Consider the following 13,517-nt stretch of genomic DNA (forward strand, 5'->3'; position numbering starts at 1 on the left):
CTTAGGTCCAGTCGTGACCGACTCTGGGGTTGCGGCGCTCATCTCGCTTTATTGGCCGAGGGAGCCGGCGTACAGCTTCCGGGTCATGTGACCAGCATGACTAAGCCGCTTCTGGTGAACCAGAGCAGCGCACAGAAACGCCGTTTACCTTCCCGCCGGAGCGGTACCTATTTATCTACTTGCACTTTGACGTGCTTTCGAACTGCTAGGTTGGCAGGAGCAGGGACCGAGCAACGGGAGCTCACCCCGTCGCGGGGATTTGAACCACCGACCTTCTGATCGGCAAGTCCTAGGCTCTGTGGTTTAACCCACAGTGCCACTCACATCCTCCTCAAACCTAAATCCGGCCCTGGGTCCAGCATGCTGTTCTTACAGGAACTGACCAGATGCTTGCAGGAGCACTCCCTGCACTGCCTTTTTCACTCCCCCAGCACACAGGGATGACTTCCCCCTTCCCAGTGTGACTCCCAAGCTTTCTTTCCTGGGAAAGTGACACCCAATTTGGACTTCACCTAGAAGTTCTCTAAAGGACAGACCCAAAGTCTTGACTGCCGCAGAGGCCGCTGTGTCAAATTGAGCCCTGGATCAAAGGACTTGCAGATGCCAGGGGAGAAATCAGATGCCAGCCTGAGTCACAGCGGAGACGGCCTCATCCTGGAATCTCAAGGTCTAGGTCTTGTAAAGTGAGAACAGGATGCTTCTGAGCATGCACAGACTTCCATTTTCCAACTCAGGGACTTACTAGTGTGCCCAACAGGCAGTCTCTCCACATCCTGAGATCATCATGTTGTTTAGTCATTTAGTCGTGTCCGACTCTTCATGACCCCATGGACCAGAGCACGCCAGGTACTCCTGTCTTCCACTGCCTCCCGCACTTTGGTCAAAATCATCATCCGAGGCCCCAAACCACCTGCTTCTTCCGCAGGTCCAGAAGGTGGTGATGAGAGAATGAGCCACAGGATGCTGCCTTATACAGAGTCAGACCCTCTGCCAGAGCTATGTCCTCCTCTGCAATAGCCCATTTAAGGAAGACCTGTCTGGCACCAGCCCTTACCCTCATTTCAGCACCAATGATATGATATGGTTAAATTTTATTTTTGATAACATTCACGTGTATTTTTATTGACTTTATTTTATGTTGGTTGTAAATCACTTTGGGACTTCTTTTTTTCTAAGAGGGGAGCAATGTATAAATTGAATAACCCCTCTGGGAGAGGAACCCTGCCCCTTTTATGTACATACGTCTGCCAAACCCTAAAAAATATGCTATGCAATATCCCTAGTATATGAGCTCAAATGCCTGCGCTAAACAGGCTTTCGAAAACTAGCACAACCGCATTGCCAAGTAGCCAGTTTGCGCACCACACTTCGTTTGCAACATGCCAGTAGTTCGATGCTGCCTATTGATCTGCATCACATGCGAGAGCCAACTTTAATGTTTCTAGGTCGAAACGTTTTCTGAGCAGGGTGGGAAACAAGGCAAACTGGGGATCAGTGAACGGGAGGCGGAGGAAGCAATGGAAAACAGCAATTTTAAGTAGGATTCCACAGATTCAAACCCAGGTCAAGAATTCCACTTAGCCTTAACTAGGCTCTGGAGGGTAGGACTCGAACCAATAGCTTCAAGTTACAAGGAGATTCCGACTAAAGACCAGGAAGAGCTTTCTGGTGGTAAGAGCTGTTCGGCAGTCTGGGGTGGCAGACTCTGCGTCCTTGGAGGTTTTGTAGGCAGAAGATGGATGGCCACTTTTCAGGGGTGATCTAGTTGAGATTCCTGCATCTTGGGGTTGGACTAGATGACCCTTGGGGTCCCTCCCAACTCTACAAGTCTATGATTTTATGGTTTCTTATCATAGCAAAACAAAAATGAAAAAAAACCCTCACACCTTTCAAACAATGGTTAAGGTTGCACTGGGAATGGATGGAAAGAAATTAATTTAAGGGAAAGAAAAGGTGGACAGGAGGAGACTGCAATCCGCCACATTACTCCTGATCTTAGAAACGGGGTTAATAATAATAATAATTTATACCCCCGCCCTCCCCAGCCAAGACCGGGCTGGCTAACACCAAATATAAAAATAATTGATTAGAATACAGCTTAAAAAAACAAAATTAAAATACAAAATTAAAACATTAAAATGCAGCCTCATTTCAGTGGAACTCAATCAAAAACTTTTTGGGGGATAAAAACGTCAAGTCTTCACCAAGGCAAACTATCCAGACTGGTCCTACATGGGCCAGAAAAAAGCCAGGGAATCCACTTGGAAATGGCCATTGTAGCTCCAGGTTTCTGGTACTAAATGTGCTTGTGTGAAGCCCCCAACCACAGTCTGCTGGGGACGCCTCTTTTGCAAATTCCCTCAAGCGGAAGACCCACACGAGAGCCCCACTGACCCACCAATAATTTTGCAGAGGATTTTTGCATTCTGCAAATACAAGCTTATCCATCCTTTGTTTTGGCTTCACGTCATCAAATAAAGAACACACTCCTTCAGAGCATACAAGATTTATTTCAGGTATTTACAGCCTGCTTTTCAATTTGAGAATGAGAACTTCCATGGCACATTTTGTTTTCTTCCCATGGAAATTGCTCTTTATTATTTATTTGCATTTATACCATGCTCTTCCACCAGGGGAACTCAGGGCAGCTTTAGGCAATGCTTCCTCAATAAATCTTTTCCAAGTTTATAAATCGAAATACTATTAAAAAGTGTAATTTTTGCAGACTCGGTTAATCTCTAGCAAAGAGGAATCCTAAACTACTACCATATTAAAAAGGGCACACTGTCAATAGAAAGGTTAATTTATTTACTCCGTTAGAAAAATTATAGTTTTCTTATGGGAATGTCGACTGTTTTCCCCGCCCCGCCCCAATTGTGTGTTGGTCTTTCTTAACACGGTTGATAATAGGTATGCAGAAACTAAAAATCCAAGACTGGAATAATTATTCCAAATTGAACAAAGTTAGACGATTGTCATTTAGTCTAAAAGTAAAAAAAGAAGAAGGAAAGAAAGATGCTCAACACAACACTTTAGAATAATGCCACTTACAAAAAGGACAATAAGGTCTCCTAAACGTTAAGAGAAAGGAAAATACCAGGCTTTGTTTTTATCACCAGTGTCAACTGCTCTTAAGTGTTTTAACAGCCCAGATGTATCATCGGCTGCTGCACAAGCTCAAAAACTTGTAGGATTAGGCAGCCCAGAAGGGGCTCAAACCCAACAGGAACTAAACTGCCTGATTATCTTGCCAAGCTGGGCAAGGTTCCAGGGAGGTGCAAAAGAAGGGCAGCCCATCCATTCTCCAAGGCAGGGGCAAGCAGTTTTATGGCCCGTGGGCTAAATCCAGGACGATTGAGTTTCCTGCTGCCCCAGGAAACAGAGGAGATTGCTGCCTGGCAACCCCCGACCCAGATCCATCTACTCGTGGCCCTGCCCGGTTTTAAGCAACGCTAGGCAAAAGAGTTTCCTGCCGTCTCAATCCAAAGGTGAAAAGCCAGTTTGCTCCCAGAAGTCAACAAGAGATTTCACATTTTAGTGTCACCAAGAGAGATCTATAGATGCCCTCTGCCATGCAGGAGAACGTTGTTCCAGAAATGATGCGAAGCGCTTGCTGCGGAATGGAACAGAGATGGGAAACCTGTGGCCGTGCAGGTGTTGCCGGGACTCGGCCCCAGCCAATGTGGCCAATGGGCAGGGGATGATGGGAATTGTAGTCGAGGAGTGGGGAACCTCCAGCCGGCAGGGTGACACTGGCTGATGAGCTCATTTTCCCCAAACAGTGCCCAATTCACCCATCCGATGACATAGCTGGTGATGTCAGCTGACGGGCAGGGCTTTCTCCTTTAAGCGAGCAAGAGCAGAAAAGGTTAAAGGAACCTGTACAATGCAGATTCTTCCCCTCCTACCCACCCATTGCTTGCTTCAAAGGGAAGCACTTTAAGCTAGTCCCCAAACGCAGACACGGTAGTGGGGACAGCCTTAAAGCAGGCGCTGTTTTGCGTTCAGCAACACCTGCCCCCAGGTATAGAGCTGGATCAGCTGGGAGGGAGGTGAGCAAAGTATATCCAGTAAGTGGCCTGAGAATGGTTGCTCATCCCAGAGCTTAAGAAGAGCAGGTCAAGGCTGTACAGAACAGACAGGGAAAATCCACCGGAAGGCCAGGCCTGTGTTCTCTGTTGCCAACTCCTCCCGCAGGCAGGGCGATTAAAAGTTCAAGCACCGAGTCCTGCACCCAGGCAATTCAAGTTGTGCGCCGAGAAAGGTGGGCTGCTGTGACCTGCGCACAATTGACTCAACCCTAGGAGGAAAGGAAGGAAATGTGCAGGGCACCAAAACCCTGCCTCTCCCTTGTTCTGTTTTCAAAGAGAGAAGCCAGCGCTGCCCCACATGCTTCCGACATGATCGCCTTTGCAGCTGCAAGGAGCTAGGGGCATTCCTTCCCCAACGTGGTGCCCTCCAAGTGCTGTTGGGGCTGCCACTTCCATCATCCCTGACCGCCGAGCTAGCCGGTTTTAGGCTTAAGGGGAGCAAATAGGCCGAAACATTTGGAGAGCACCAAGGTGGGATTGAGACTAGCTTGAAAGAGGAACAGGTCAGGAATTCTGCAAGCGGAATTTTGAATGTGTGCTACCTGCAGAATCACAGCATGTATTACACAGTCCTGTCCGTGGGTCACGGAGCCCAGAGCAGAGCTGTGCTGGACATTCAAATACTAAGGAGCAGGGTTTGTTTTCGTCGATCTTTTTGGGTTTTCACCAGCCAAAGCACCCCGCTTTAAATCGTGGCAATAGCAGCCGCAGAATCTGCCCCTCCAGATGAAATTGATCAGACACCGTGTGCCCTCATCTTTTAGGCAGAGTCGGCCTGTGTATCAAGTCTAGTGTTTAAAAACTGGCAGCATAAGATTCTCTTACAATCAATGGAGAGATAAAGAAATGTAAAAAAGAAAAAAAAGGCACACAGAGAAGTGCTTGTATAAAAAAGACAAGAGAACAGTTAATAAAAACTGCGTATAAAGACTTAAGGAATGGATGTTCACCAGAGTGTTACTGAGCCCTTACGGATTTTTTGATTATTATTTTTAAGAAATCTACTTCCCTTTGGACTAGTAAAAGAAAAAAGAGGGACTATCTACTACACACAGAGAGAAGAAAAATAGACGGGTCAAACTTTTGACCCGAAATGGAAATATGTTGATGCAAGATCAACTGAGAATATCGCTGGAATTTTAAAGAGCAAAGGAAGCGGTCCATTCTGAAAAACTGAAGAAGCGAGGGTATGATTAATACTTCAGAAAAATTGCATTTGAGATTGGTTCTAAACCCTTTTATGTCTAGAAGATTCAAGTCACTTAAGAAAATGCTGTTTTCACATACAAGCCATTAAGTGTCCAGTTTCTGTCCAACAAGGATGCCTCTGCAGCTCAGGCGAAGGGGGAAGAAAAGGCTACACATTTGACTGGGAACATCCTGCAAACAGAACCCACGGACACAAGCAAGAGCGATACAGAGGGTCCCATTCATCTTAAGCGGGGCTTGCGCAGGAAGCGTTCCTTGGAGGGAGACTGTGCCACATTACCTGTCACAGTTACGAGTTCCAGATTAAGCCATATAGAAATATTAGTCACAAGAGGGAGGGGAGGTGGAATTGTCCCTGCAGGAGAGCTGTTCCCTTTTAAAACAGTTAATAAAGAGAGGGAAGGAAAAACGACCCCTTGGGCAAAGTTTGGTTACGCAGGAACTGCCGCATCTCCCCACGCTTGTATAAACTTTGCACGCACAAAAATATATATGTACATACATACACACACTGCAGGAAACAACTATAAATACAGTGAATCCTTTGTGGGTCTAAAAAGGAGGAGGAGTCGCCGTGTCTGGTTCCAGTTCACGCCAGGCTGGAATGCTTAAAGAGTCTTTCAATGGAAGAAGCCAAGTTTCTCATGCAGCCACTCCTCAGTGAGGTCTTCTGTATTCCTGATTTCAAATACCTTTAGTAAAAAAAAAAAGGGGGGGAGTATTCTGTTAGCAACTATGGTCTCGGCTGATACAACAAGCTTTTCTGCTTGTGTGGTGGCACCTCGGTAAAACCACGTCTTACTGTTTCTGGCAGAGTTTTCCCCGGAGGCAGAGGACAAGAACAGGAGTCATACTCAAATTCACAGTCAAGAGCTTCAACTGCTTGACTGGTTGCACAGGCATTCCGTTACAGTGGTACCTCGGGTTAAGTACTTAATTCGTTCCGGAGGTCTGTACTTAACCTGAAACTGTTCTGAACCTGAAGCACCACTTTAGCTAATGGGGCCTCCTGCTGCCGCCGCACCGCCGGAGCACAATTTCTGTTCTCATCCTGAAGCAAAGTTCTTAACCTGAAGCACTATTTCTGGGTTAGTGGAGTCTGTAACCTGAAGCGTATGTAACCCGAGGTACCACTGTACTATTATATACAGGCTATTTACATTCCCTCTTTATCTCTCCAGCACGGTATAATCTGGAGTCCAGTAATTAACAATCCTGACACAGCAAAACTCATAGTATCAGCAGCACACATTGTCTTACTTCCAACCTTGTTGTCAGCATGCGTGCTGAGTGTGTGTGTGTGTGCTTTCCTTGTGCGGAAATTGCAGCCTGCAACTTCCTCCCTTTATTTGCACCTCCAGCTGACACCTATCAAGCCTAGAGTGGCACTCCTACACACTAAAGAAAAAAATCTGGAACCCTCTTTAAAGCTTCCAGGAACTTTTATCTGTGTCTTAAATAATGTTTTCCAAACAGAGAAACCTTTGCACAGGCAGAACACTTTGGTAAGCTGTCAGCATGCGACAACACAACCCAGGAACAGATTTGACTGGCCTGCTAAACCGGGTGAGGGAAGGCCAATGGGTCTCAAACCCTCGTGACTTGGGACTCCGGAGGATTGAGCGGACGAGACCAAGAGTGGGTTGAACGGTCAAGAAGGCAATTCCTGCACATGCTGCAGCGGGAAGTGATGGGCAGGTGGGGTTCATTAACCTGGGAAAGCAGCCCATATAAGAGAAGGAAAAACTGATCCTAAACCTGGCTTCCCTTCAAGACAATAAAAAGGCTCAGGAGTAAATCTGGAGTAGAGTGCCTCCTCCTGGCAACTCCTGCAGCCAAGCTGGTGCCAAATGTCTTGCGCTGATTTCCTTAGGACCTCATCAGTGAGAGCCAGTGTGGTGTAGTGGTTAAGATAATAATAATAATAATAATAATAATAATAATAATAATAATAATAATAATAATAATAATAATAATAATAATAATTTATTATTTATATCCCGCCCATCTGGCTGGGCCTCCCCAGCCACTCTGGGCGGCTTCCATAGAAAACAGAAATACAGTAAAATATCACACGTTAAAAACTTCCCTGAACAGGGCTGCCTTAAGATGTCTTCTGAATGTCAGGTAGTTGTTTATTGCTTTGACATCTGCTGGAAGGGCGTTCCACAGGGCGGGCGCCACTACCGAGAAGGCCCTCTGCCTGGTTCCCTGTAGCTTTGCTTCTCGCAATGAGGGAACCGCCAGAAGGCCCTCGGCGCTGGACCTCAGCGTCCGGGCAGAATGATGGGGGTGGAGACGCTCCTTCAGGTATACTGGGCTGAGGCCGTTTAGGGCTTTAAAGGTCAGCACCAACACTAAGAGCGGTAGTCTTGTAATCTGGGGAACCAGGTTCGCTTCCCCGCTCCTCCACCTGCAGCTGCTGGGTGACCTTGGGCCAGTCACGCTTCTCTGAAGTCTCTCAGCCCCACTCACCTCACAGAGTGTTTGTTGGGGGGGAGGAAGGGAAAGGAGAATGTTAGCCGCTTTGAGACTCCTTAGGGTAGTGATAAAGTGGGATATCAAATCCAAACTCCTCCTCCTCTTCTTCTTCGTGTCTTGTTTATTGTGAGGGTTTGATTAGCTGCTTGTGCGTGAAAACGTGCTCCCTCAGAGTTTGTGCGCCCCCACAAACCTCCGTGTGTGACGGAGCTCCTCAGACATGTCTGCTCTAGTCACTAGTAGAGTCCGACAGTGGCTGTCTGCGGAAGCGTTTCCAGCAAAGAAGTTCCTTAACGGAAACGCGTCTCCTGGACTCACGGCGTGACAGTTTCCTGCGAGGTATGGGTCTCCCTATGGGAGACTCCGATACCTCACCACTGTTCTCGCTGGAAGCCTCCCTGAGCCCTCCCTCCTGCTCGCATTCCCTCAGAGACCCACTCCTCCCCCTGCTGGTCCCTGCTTCAGCAGTTGAGTCTCTTTCATCCTGCCTGAGTCCCTCCACCACCTGATGCTCTGATGGCAGTTCCCTGACATCCACCTCCCCTCCAGGGCCCCCCTCACCCCCTCCCAATTCCTCCCCCCTGGGAGGTGAAGGGCTAAAACCCCGAAACGAATCTTCCTCATCTTCTGACGTCTCGAACAATTCTCTCCATCGATCGTCGTCCTGGCCAGCTGAATCCTCCTCCTCTTCAGAATCTGGGAACCCCTCCAACTCCTCTTCCTCGTCGGTGGTGGCAAAGTATTCCCTTCGGAACCTCGCTACAGGCTGAGGTTTACGTGGGAACCTCTGATGAAAAGTCTCTATTAAAACCTCGTCATTGACATCCTCTGCCCTAACCCAGGTGTTTTCCGACTCCGGTTCCCCTTCCCACATTACCAAATACTCTACTTGATCTCCCTTCCACCTGGAATCGAGGATCTCCGCTACATGGTAGCTGTGTTCCTTCTCCTCCATTGCTGGTCCCCTAGTGACCCTCCCCTCACTGTCTCCTCTATACGGTGACAGCAACGACCTGTGAAAAACTGGGTGCAGCTTCATGTGGTTCGGTAACCGGAGCCTGAAAGCCACTGGATTGACCTGCTGTATGACTTCAAACGGACCCAGCCTTTTGGGTCTTAATTTCTTACAACCTCCTTTGAATGGCAACCCTTGGGTTGACAGCCACACCTGGTCCCCCACCCTGATGCTTTCACCTTCCCTTCTGTTTTTGTCTGCTTGCCTCTTATATTCCTCCTTAGCCCTGTTTAAGTTGAGTTGGAGCTGGCGATGGATCGCTTCCATTTCTTCCACGAACTGTTCCGCAGCTGGAACGCTCCAGTTCTCCCCCTCCCCCCCTGGGAAGGCTCTGGGATGGCACCCGTGATTAGCCAAAAAGGGGCTCATCCCCGTGGACACGTTCTCTGCATTGTTGTAGGCAAATTCTGCCAACGCCAGCTTCTCCACCCAATCATTCTCTCTGTCATTAACATAACACCTCAAATATTGTTGGAGAACCCCATTTGCTCTTTCCGCCTGCCCGTTGGTTTCAGGATGACGGGCCGTCGAGAAATTAACCTCTACATGCAGTAAGCTCATGAGCTTCCTCCAGAACCTGGAAGTAAATTGTTTCCCTCGGTCTGAAACCACCCTCAAGGGGGCGCCATGCAACCTAAACACATTCTCTACAAACAATTTGGCGGTTTCTTCTGCTGTAACCGCATGTGAGCAGGCTATGAAGTGGGCCATTTTAGTTAACAGGTCTACTACAACCATGATGGCTGTTTTCCCTCTAGACCTTGGCAGATCAGTCATGAAATCTATTGCCACTGCTTCCCACGGTCTCTCAGGTGTGGGCAGTGGTTCTAATAAACCAGCCGGCGCCTGCCTCTCCCCCTTGGCTCTTTGGCATTGTTCACACCCTCTCACATACTCCCGCACATCTTCCCTGACCTTGGGCCACCAAAATTCCCTGGTAACCAGCCACATGGTTTTGTGTTGCCCAAAGTGCCCTGCTGTGGGGCTATCGTGCAGCTGCTTGAGTACTTTCTCCCTCAATTCCCCTTCAGGTATATATAACGCTCCCTTATAATACAATGCCCCATTTCTCTCCTCAAAACCACCGGGTTTGTCTTCCTCCCCTCTGAGATCCCTGAGTTTCCCCTGGGCGTATGCATCCTGCACCGTACCCTCTACCAATTCCCTTTGCCCCACCAAAGTCGCCCCACACACCCAGCGATCCTCTGGAATGATATGGGTTTCTTCGGGTGCTCCCTCCCCCTCCAAATATTCAGGTTTGCGTGAGAGAGCGTCCGCCCTAACATTCTCTGGGCCTGGCACATAACAAATCTCAAAGTTAAATTTGGAGAACTCTTGGGCCCATCTCAACTGCCTTTGGTTGAGCACTCGCGCCGTTCTCCAGTACTCTAGATTTTTATGGTCCGTGCACACTTGCACTTTATGTTGTGCACCAACTAGCAGATGCCTCCATCTCCGGAACGCCTCATGAATAGCAAGCAGTTCTCGGTCGTACACCGTGTAGTTCCTCTCGGATTTGTTCAGCTTCCGCGAGAAGAAGGCACACGGACGCCACTCCGACTCCTCCTTCCCCGGCTGCAGAAGAAGCACCGCCCCTATGGCTCTGTCAGATGCGTCTGTTTCAACCCTTAGCTTCTTTCGTAAATCCACATGCAGAAGTTGTTCTTCAGAGGCGAAGGCCCTTTTCAGTTCCTCAAACGCTCGCTCCGCCTCCGCCGTCCATACAAACTTCTTCTTACTGCTGAGACAGTCAGTGATGGGCGCCGTCAGATGGGCGAAGTTGCGGATGAACTTACGATAAAAGTTTCCAAACCCTAGGAACCTCTGCACATCCTTCTTGGTTTTGGGTGTTTTCCATTCCAGCACTGCCTGTACCTTGCCGGGATCCATGGCCAATCCCTTGTCTGACAGGCGGTACCCCAGGAATTCCACCTCCTTGGTATGGAACCGACACTTCTCCAGTTTGACCCACAGCCTGTTGGCTTGCAGTCTGCTCAACACTTCTCTGACGTCTCTCACATGTTGCTCCTCATTCTCAGAATACACCAACACATCATCTAGAAAGGCAACGCAATTCTTGTAGAGCAAAGGGCCCAGCACGTGGTTCATAAAAGATTGAAAACACGCGGAGCCTGCTTGTAATCCAAATGGCATAACTAGGTATTCAAACGCCCCCAAAGGGGTAAACATGGTGGTTTTCCATTCATCCCCTGCTTACAAGCCATTAGCTGTCTGCGCACCACCCCTTCCTCAATATCGCTGGAAAACATGATATCCATTGCACGAAAGAACTTCATTGTGTCCTTTAGTATGTCATTGTGCGTTGCCATTAGGGGTCGAACCCAGTCTCTAGCCCCTTTCTCAAGATGCCCAATTACAAAAGCAACTCGCGATTCCTCATCAGGGAACTCATCGAACTGCACATTAAGGGCATATTGCATCTCTGTCCTAAAAGCATGGTAGTCCTTGGGGTCCCCCCCAAATTTCTGCACCAATCCTGGTACCTTTCTGGGGAATTGAGTGGCTCTCCCCTTCTTGTCTGCATCCTGAGCCCTTCTCTCCTCCAGCCTCGCCGTCTGCAGGGCCAGTTGAACCTCCAACGCTCGGTATCTATCTTCCAAGCTTGGACCAGCTCCAGCCCCTGCTCCTCCGGTTCCGGTTGGTTCGCTCATGATGCCTTCTCTTGCACAGGCAGCGTACAAAGACTGTCGGACTGCTGTGAGGGTTTGATTAGCTGCTTGTGCGTGAAAACGTGCTCCCTCAGAGTTTGTGCGCCCCCACAAACCTCCGTGTGTGACGGAGCTCCTCAGACATGTCTGCTCTAGTCACTAGTAGAGTCCGACAGTGGCTGTCTGCGGAAGCGTTTCCAGCAAAGAAGTTCCTTAACGGAAACGCGTCTCCTGGACTCACGGCGTGACAGTTTCCTGCGAGGTATGGGTCTCCCTATGGGAGACTCCGATACCTCACCACTGTTCTCGCTGGAAGCCTCCCTGAGCCCTCCCTCCTGCTCGCATTCCCTCAGAGACCCACTCCTCCCCCTGCTGGTCCCTGCTTCAGCAGTTGAGTCTCTTTCATCCTGCCTGAGTCCCTCCACCACCTGATGCTCTGATGGCAGTTCCCTGACATTTATGTAGTGACCACTCTCCACATTAAATGGGGGGCACCCTTTGCATGGTCGTGCGCAGCCCCCAGGACCCTATGCAGCACCATTAGCACAGGCTTGGCTTCGCCTTCCCCAGGTGGAATACCTGGGGGTCTCCGCCTACCTCAGCCAGTTGCCCAATCCCGCCATGGGAGGCGTTGCCAAGGTGATCAGGCCAGGTAGGGGGAGGGACTACCTGGCCACACAATAGGGGAGGATCTTACCTGGGAATCGTCAGTTGGCTCCCACCCTACCCACCCTCAGTTAAGACTTCTTTTGCAGGTTAACCTTTTCTCCACAGGTACACAGGGGCTGCTACGTCAAGGTCGCTGTCAAAGGGCTGGAAAGGAATTTCCCTGCATTGGCAGGTTTGCCTTTCCCATAGCAAAACATCACAACTTTGGTGGTATCAGGCCTTGGGCAGAATCCTTTAGTTTATCTTCCCTAAACTCCTTAGGGTAGTGATAAAGCGGGATATCAAATCCAAACTCTTCTTCTCCTCTTAATACTACTACTAATAATAATAATAATAATAATAATTTATTATTTATACCCCGCCCATCTGGCTGGGCCTCCCCAGCCACTCTGGGCGGCTTCCAAAAGAATATTAAAATACTATAATACATCAAACATTAAAAGCTTCCCGAAACAGGGCTGCCTTCAGATGTCTTCTAAAAGCCTGGTAGTTGTTGTTCTCTTTGACATCTGGTGGGAGGGTGTTCCACAGGGCGGGTGCCACCACCGAGAAGGCCCTCTGCCTGGTTCCCTGTAACTTGGCTTCTCGCAGTGAGGGAACCGCCAGAAGGCTCTTGGTGCTGGACCTCAGTGTCCGGGCAGAATGATGGGGGTGGAGACGCTCCTTCAGGTATACTGGACCGAGGCCGTTTAGGGCTTTAAAGGTCAGCACCAACACTTTGAATTGTGCTCGGAAACGTACTGGGAGCCAATGTAGGTCTTTCAAGACCGGTGTTATGTGGTCTCTGTGGCTGCTCCCAGTCACCAGTCACTTTATCTGGTCAGTCCAGGACCTCCATACAGCCTGCCCAGGCTTGCGCCCCAAGGACGTCACTTCGGTGCTGCTAACACAGAGGTTCGGCTTCACCCTCGGAGGCACACTCCATTGTCTCTCGAGACAGAGGGAGGCCAATGACAAACACTGGGCACATCCCTGATACATAATCCAGAGACGTCTGCTGTTGGGCAGTGTGGTTTGGAGGATACAGCCTCCCAGGCCAGCTTGGACCCTGTGGGTGGGTCAAGACTGGCCCGCTGGCCTGAGAGTCACCCACCCCTGATCTGCAGGATCTCTCAGAGGGGCAGAAAAAGAGGAGCTGCAGCTGCTGCCCTGCCCTAGAAATTGCCTGAGGAACAGGGGAGCAGAAGAGGGGTGCATTAGCCCCTGTGGTGTTATTTAATGCTTCCTCTGAATGCAGGCAGAGATGTCAGCTCTGACCGCTATTGATTCATGCATCGATGTAAAACGGAAAGATGGGGGGGAGCGAAGCTCCATCACACAGTACAGATTAGTTACTGCACTCAAAACCACAGTAGGGCGATTATGGAAAACATGGTGGGGTGG

At 49.2% G+C, this 13,517-nt stretch overlaps 1 protein-coding gene across 1 annotated transcript in view; it reads right to left on the reverse strand.

Moving 5' to 3' along the window:
* Positions 1-2,490: 2,490 nt before the first annotated feature.
* The window catches only part of GMFB (glia maturation factor beta), a 31,089-nt gene continuing 20,062 nt past the window's right edge, over positions 2,491-13,517 (reverse strand). Inside the window, exon 7 of the mRNA XM_081194772.1 lies at positions 2,491-5,992. Within this exon, the coding sequence (XP_081050898.1) occupies positions 5,921-5,992 (72 nt within the window). The 3' untranslated portion in view covers positions 2,491-5,920. The remainder of the gene's footprint in view (positions 5,993-13,517) is intronic.

The sequence above is a fragment of the Podarcis bocagei genome (genome assembly GCF_964188305.1).
Source record: "Podarcis bocagei genome assembly, chromosome: 1".
In the NCBI taxonomy this organism is placed as follows: Eukaryota; Metazoa; Chordata; class Lepidosauria; order Squamata; family Lacertidae; genus Podarcis; species Podarcis bocagei.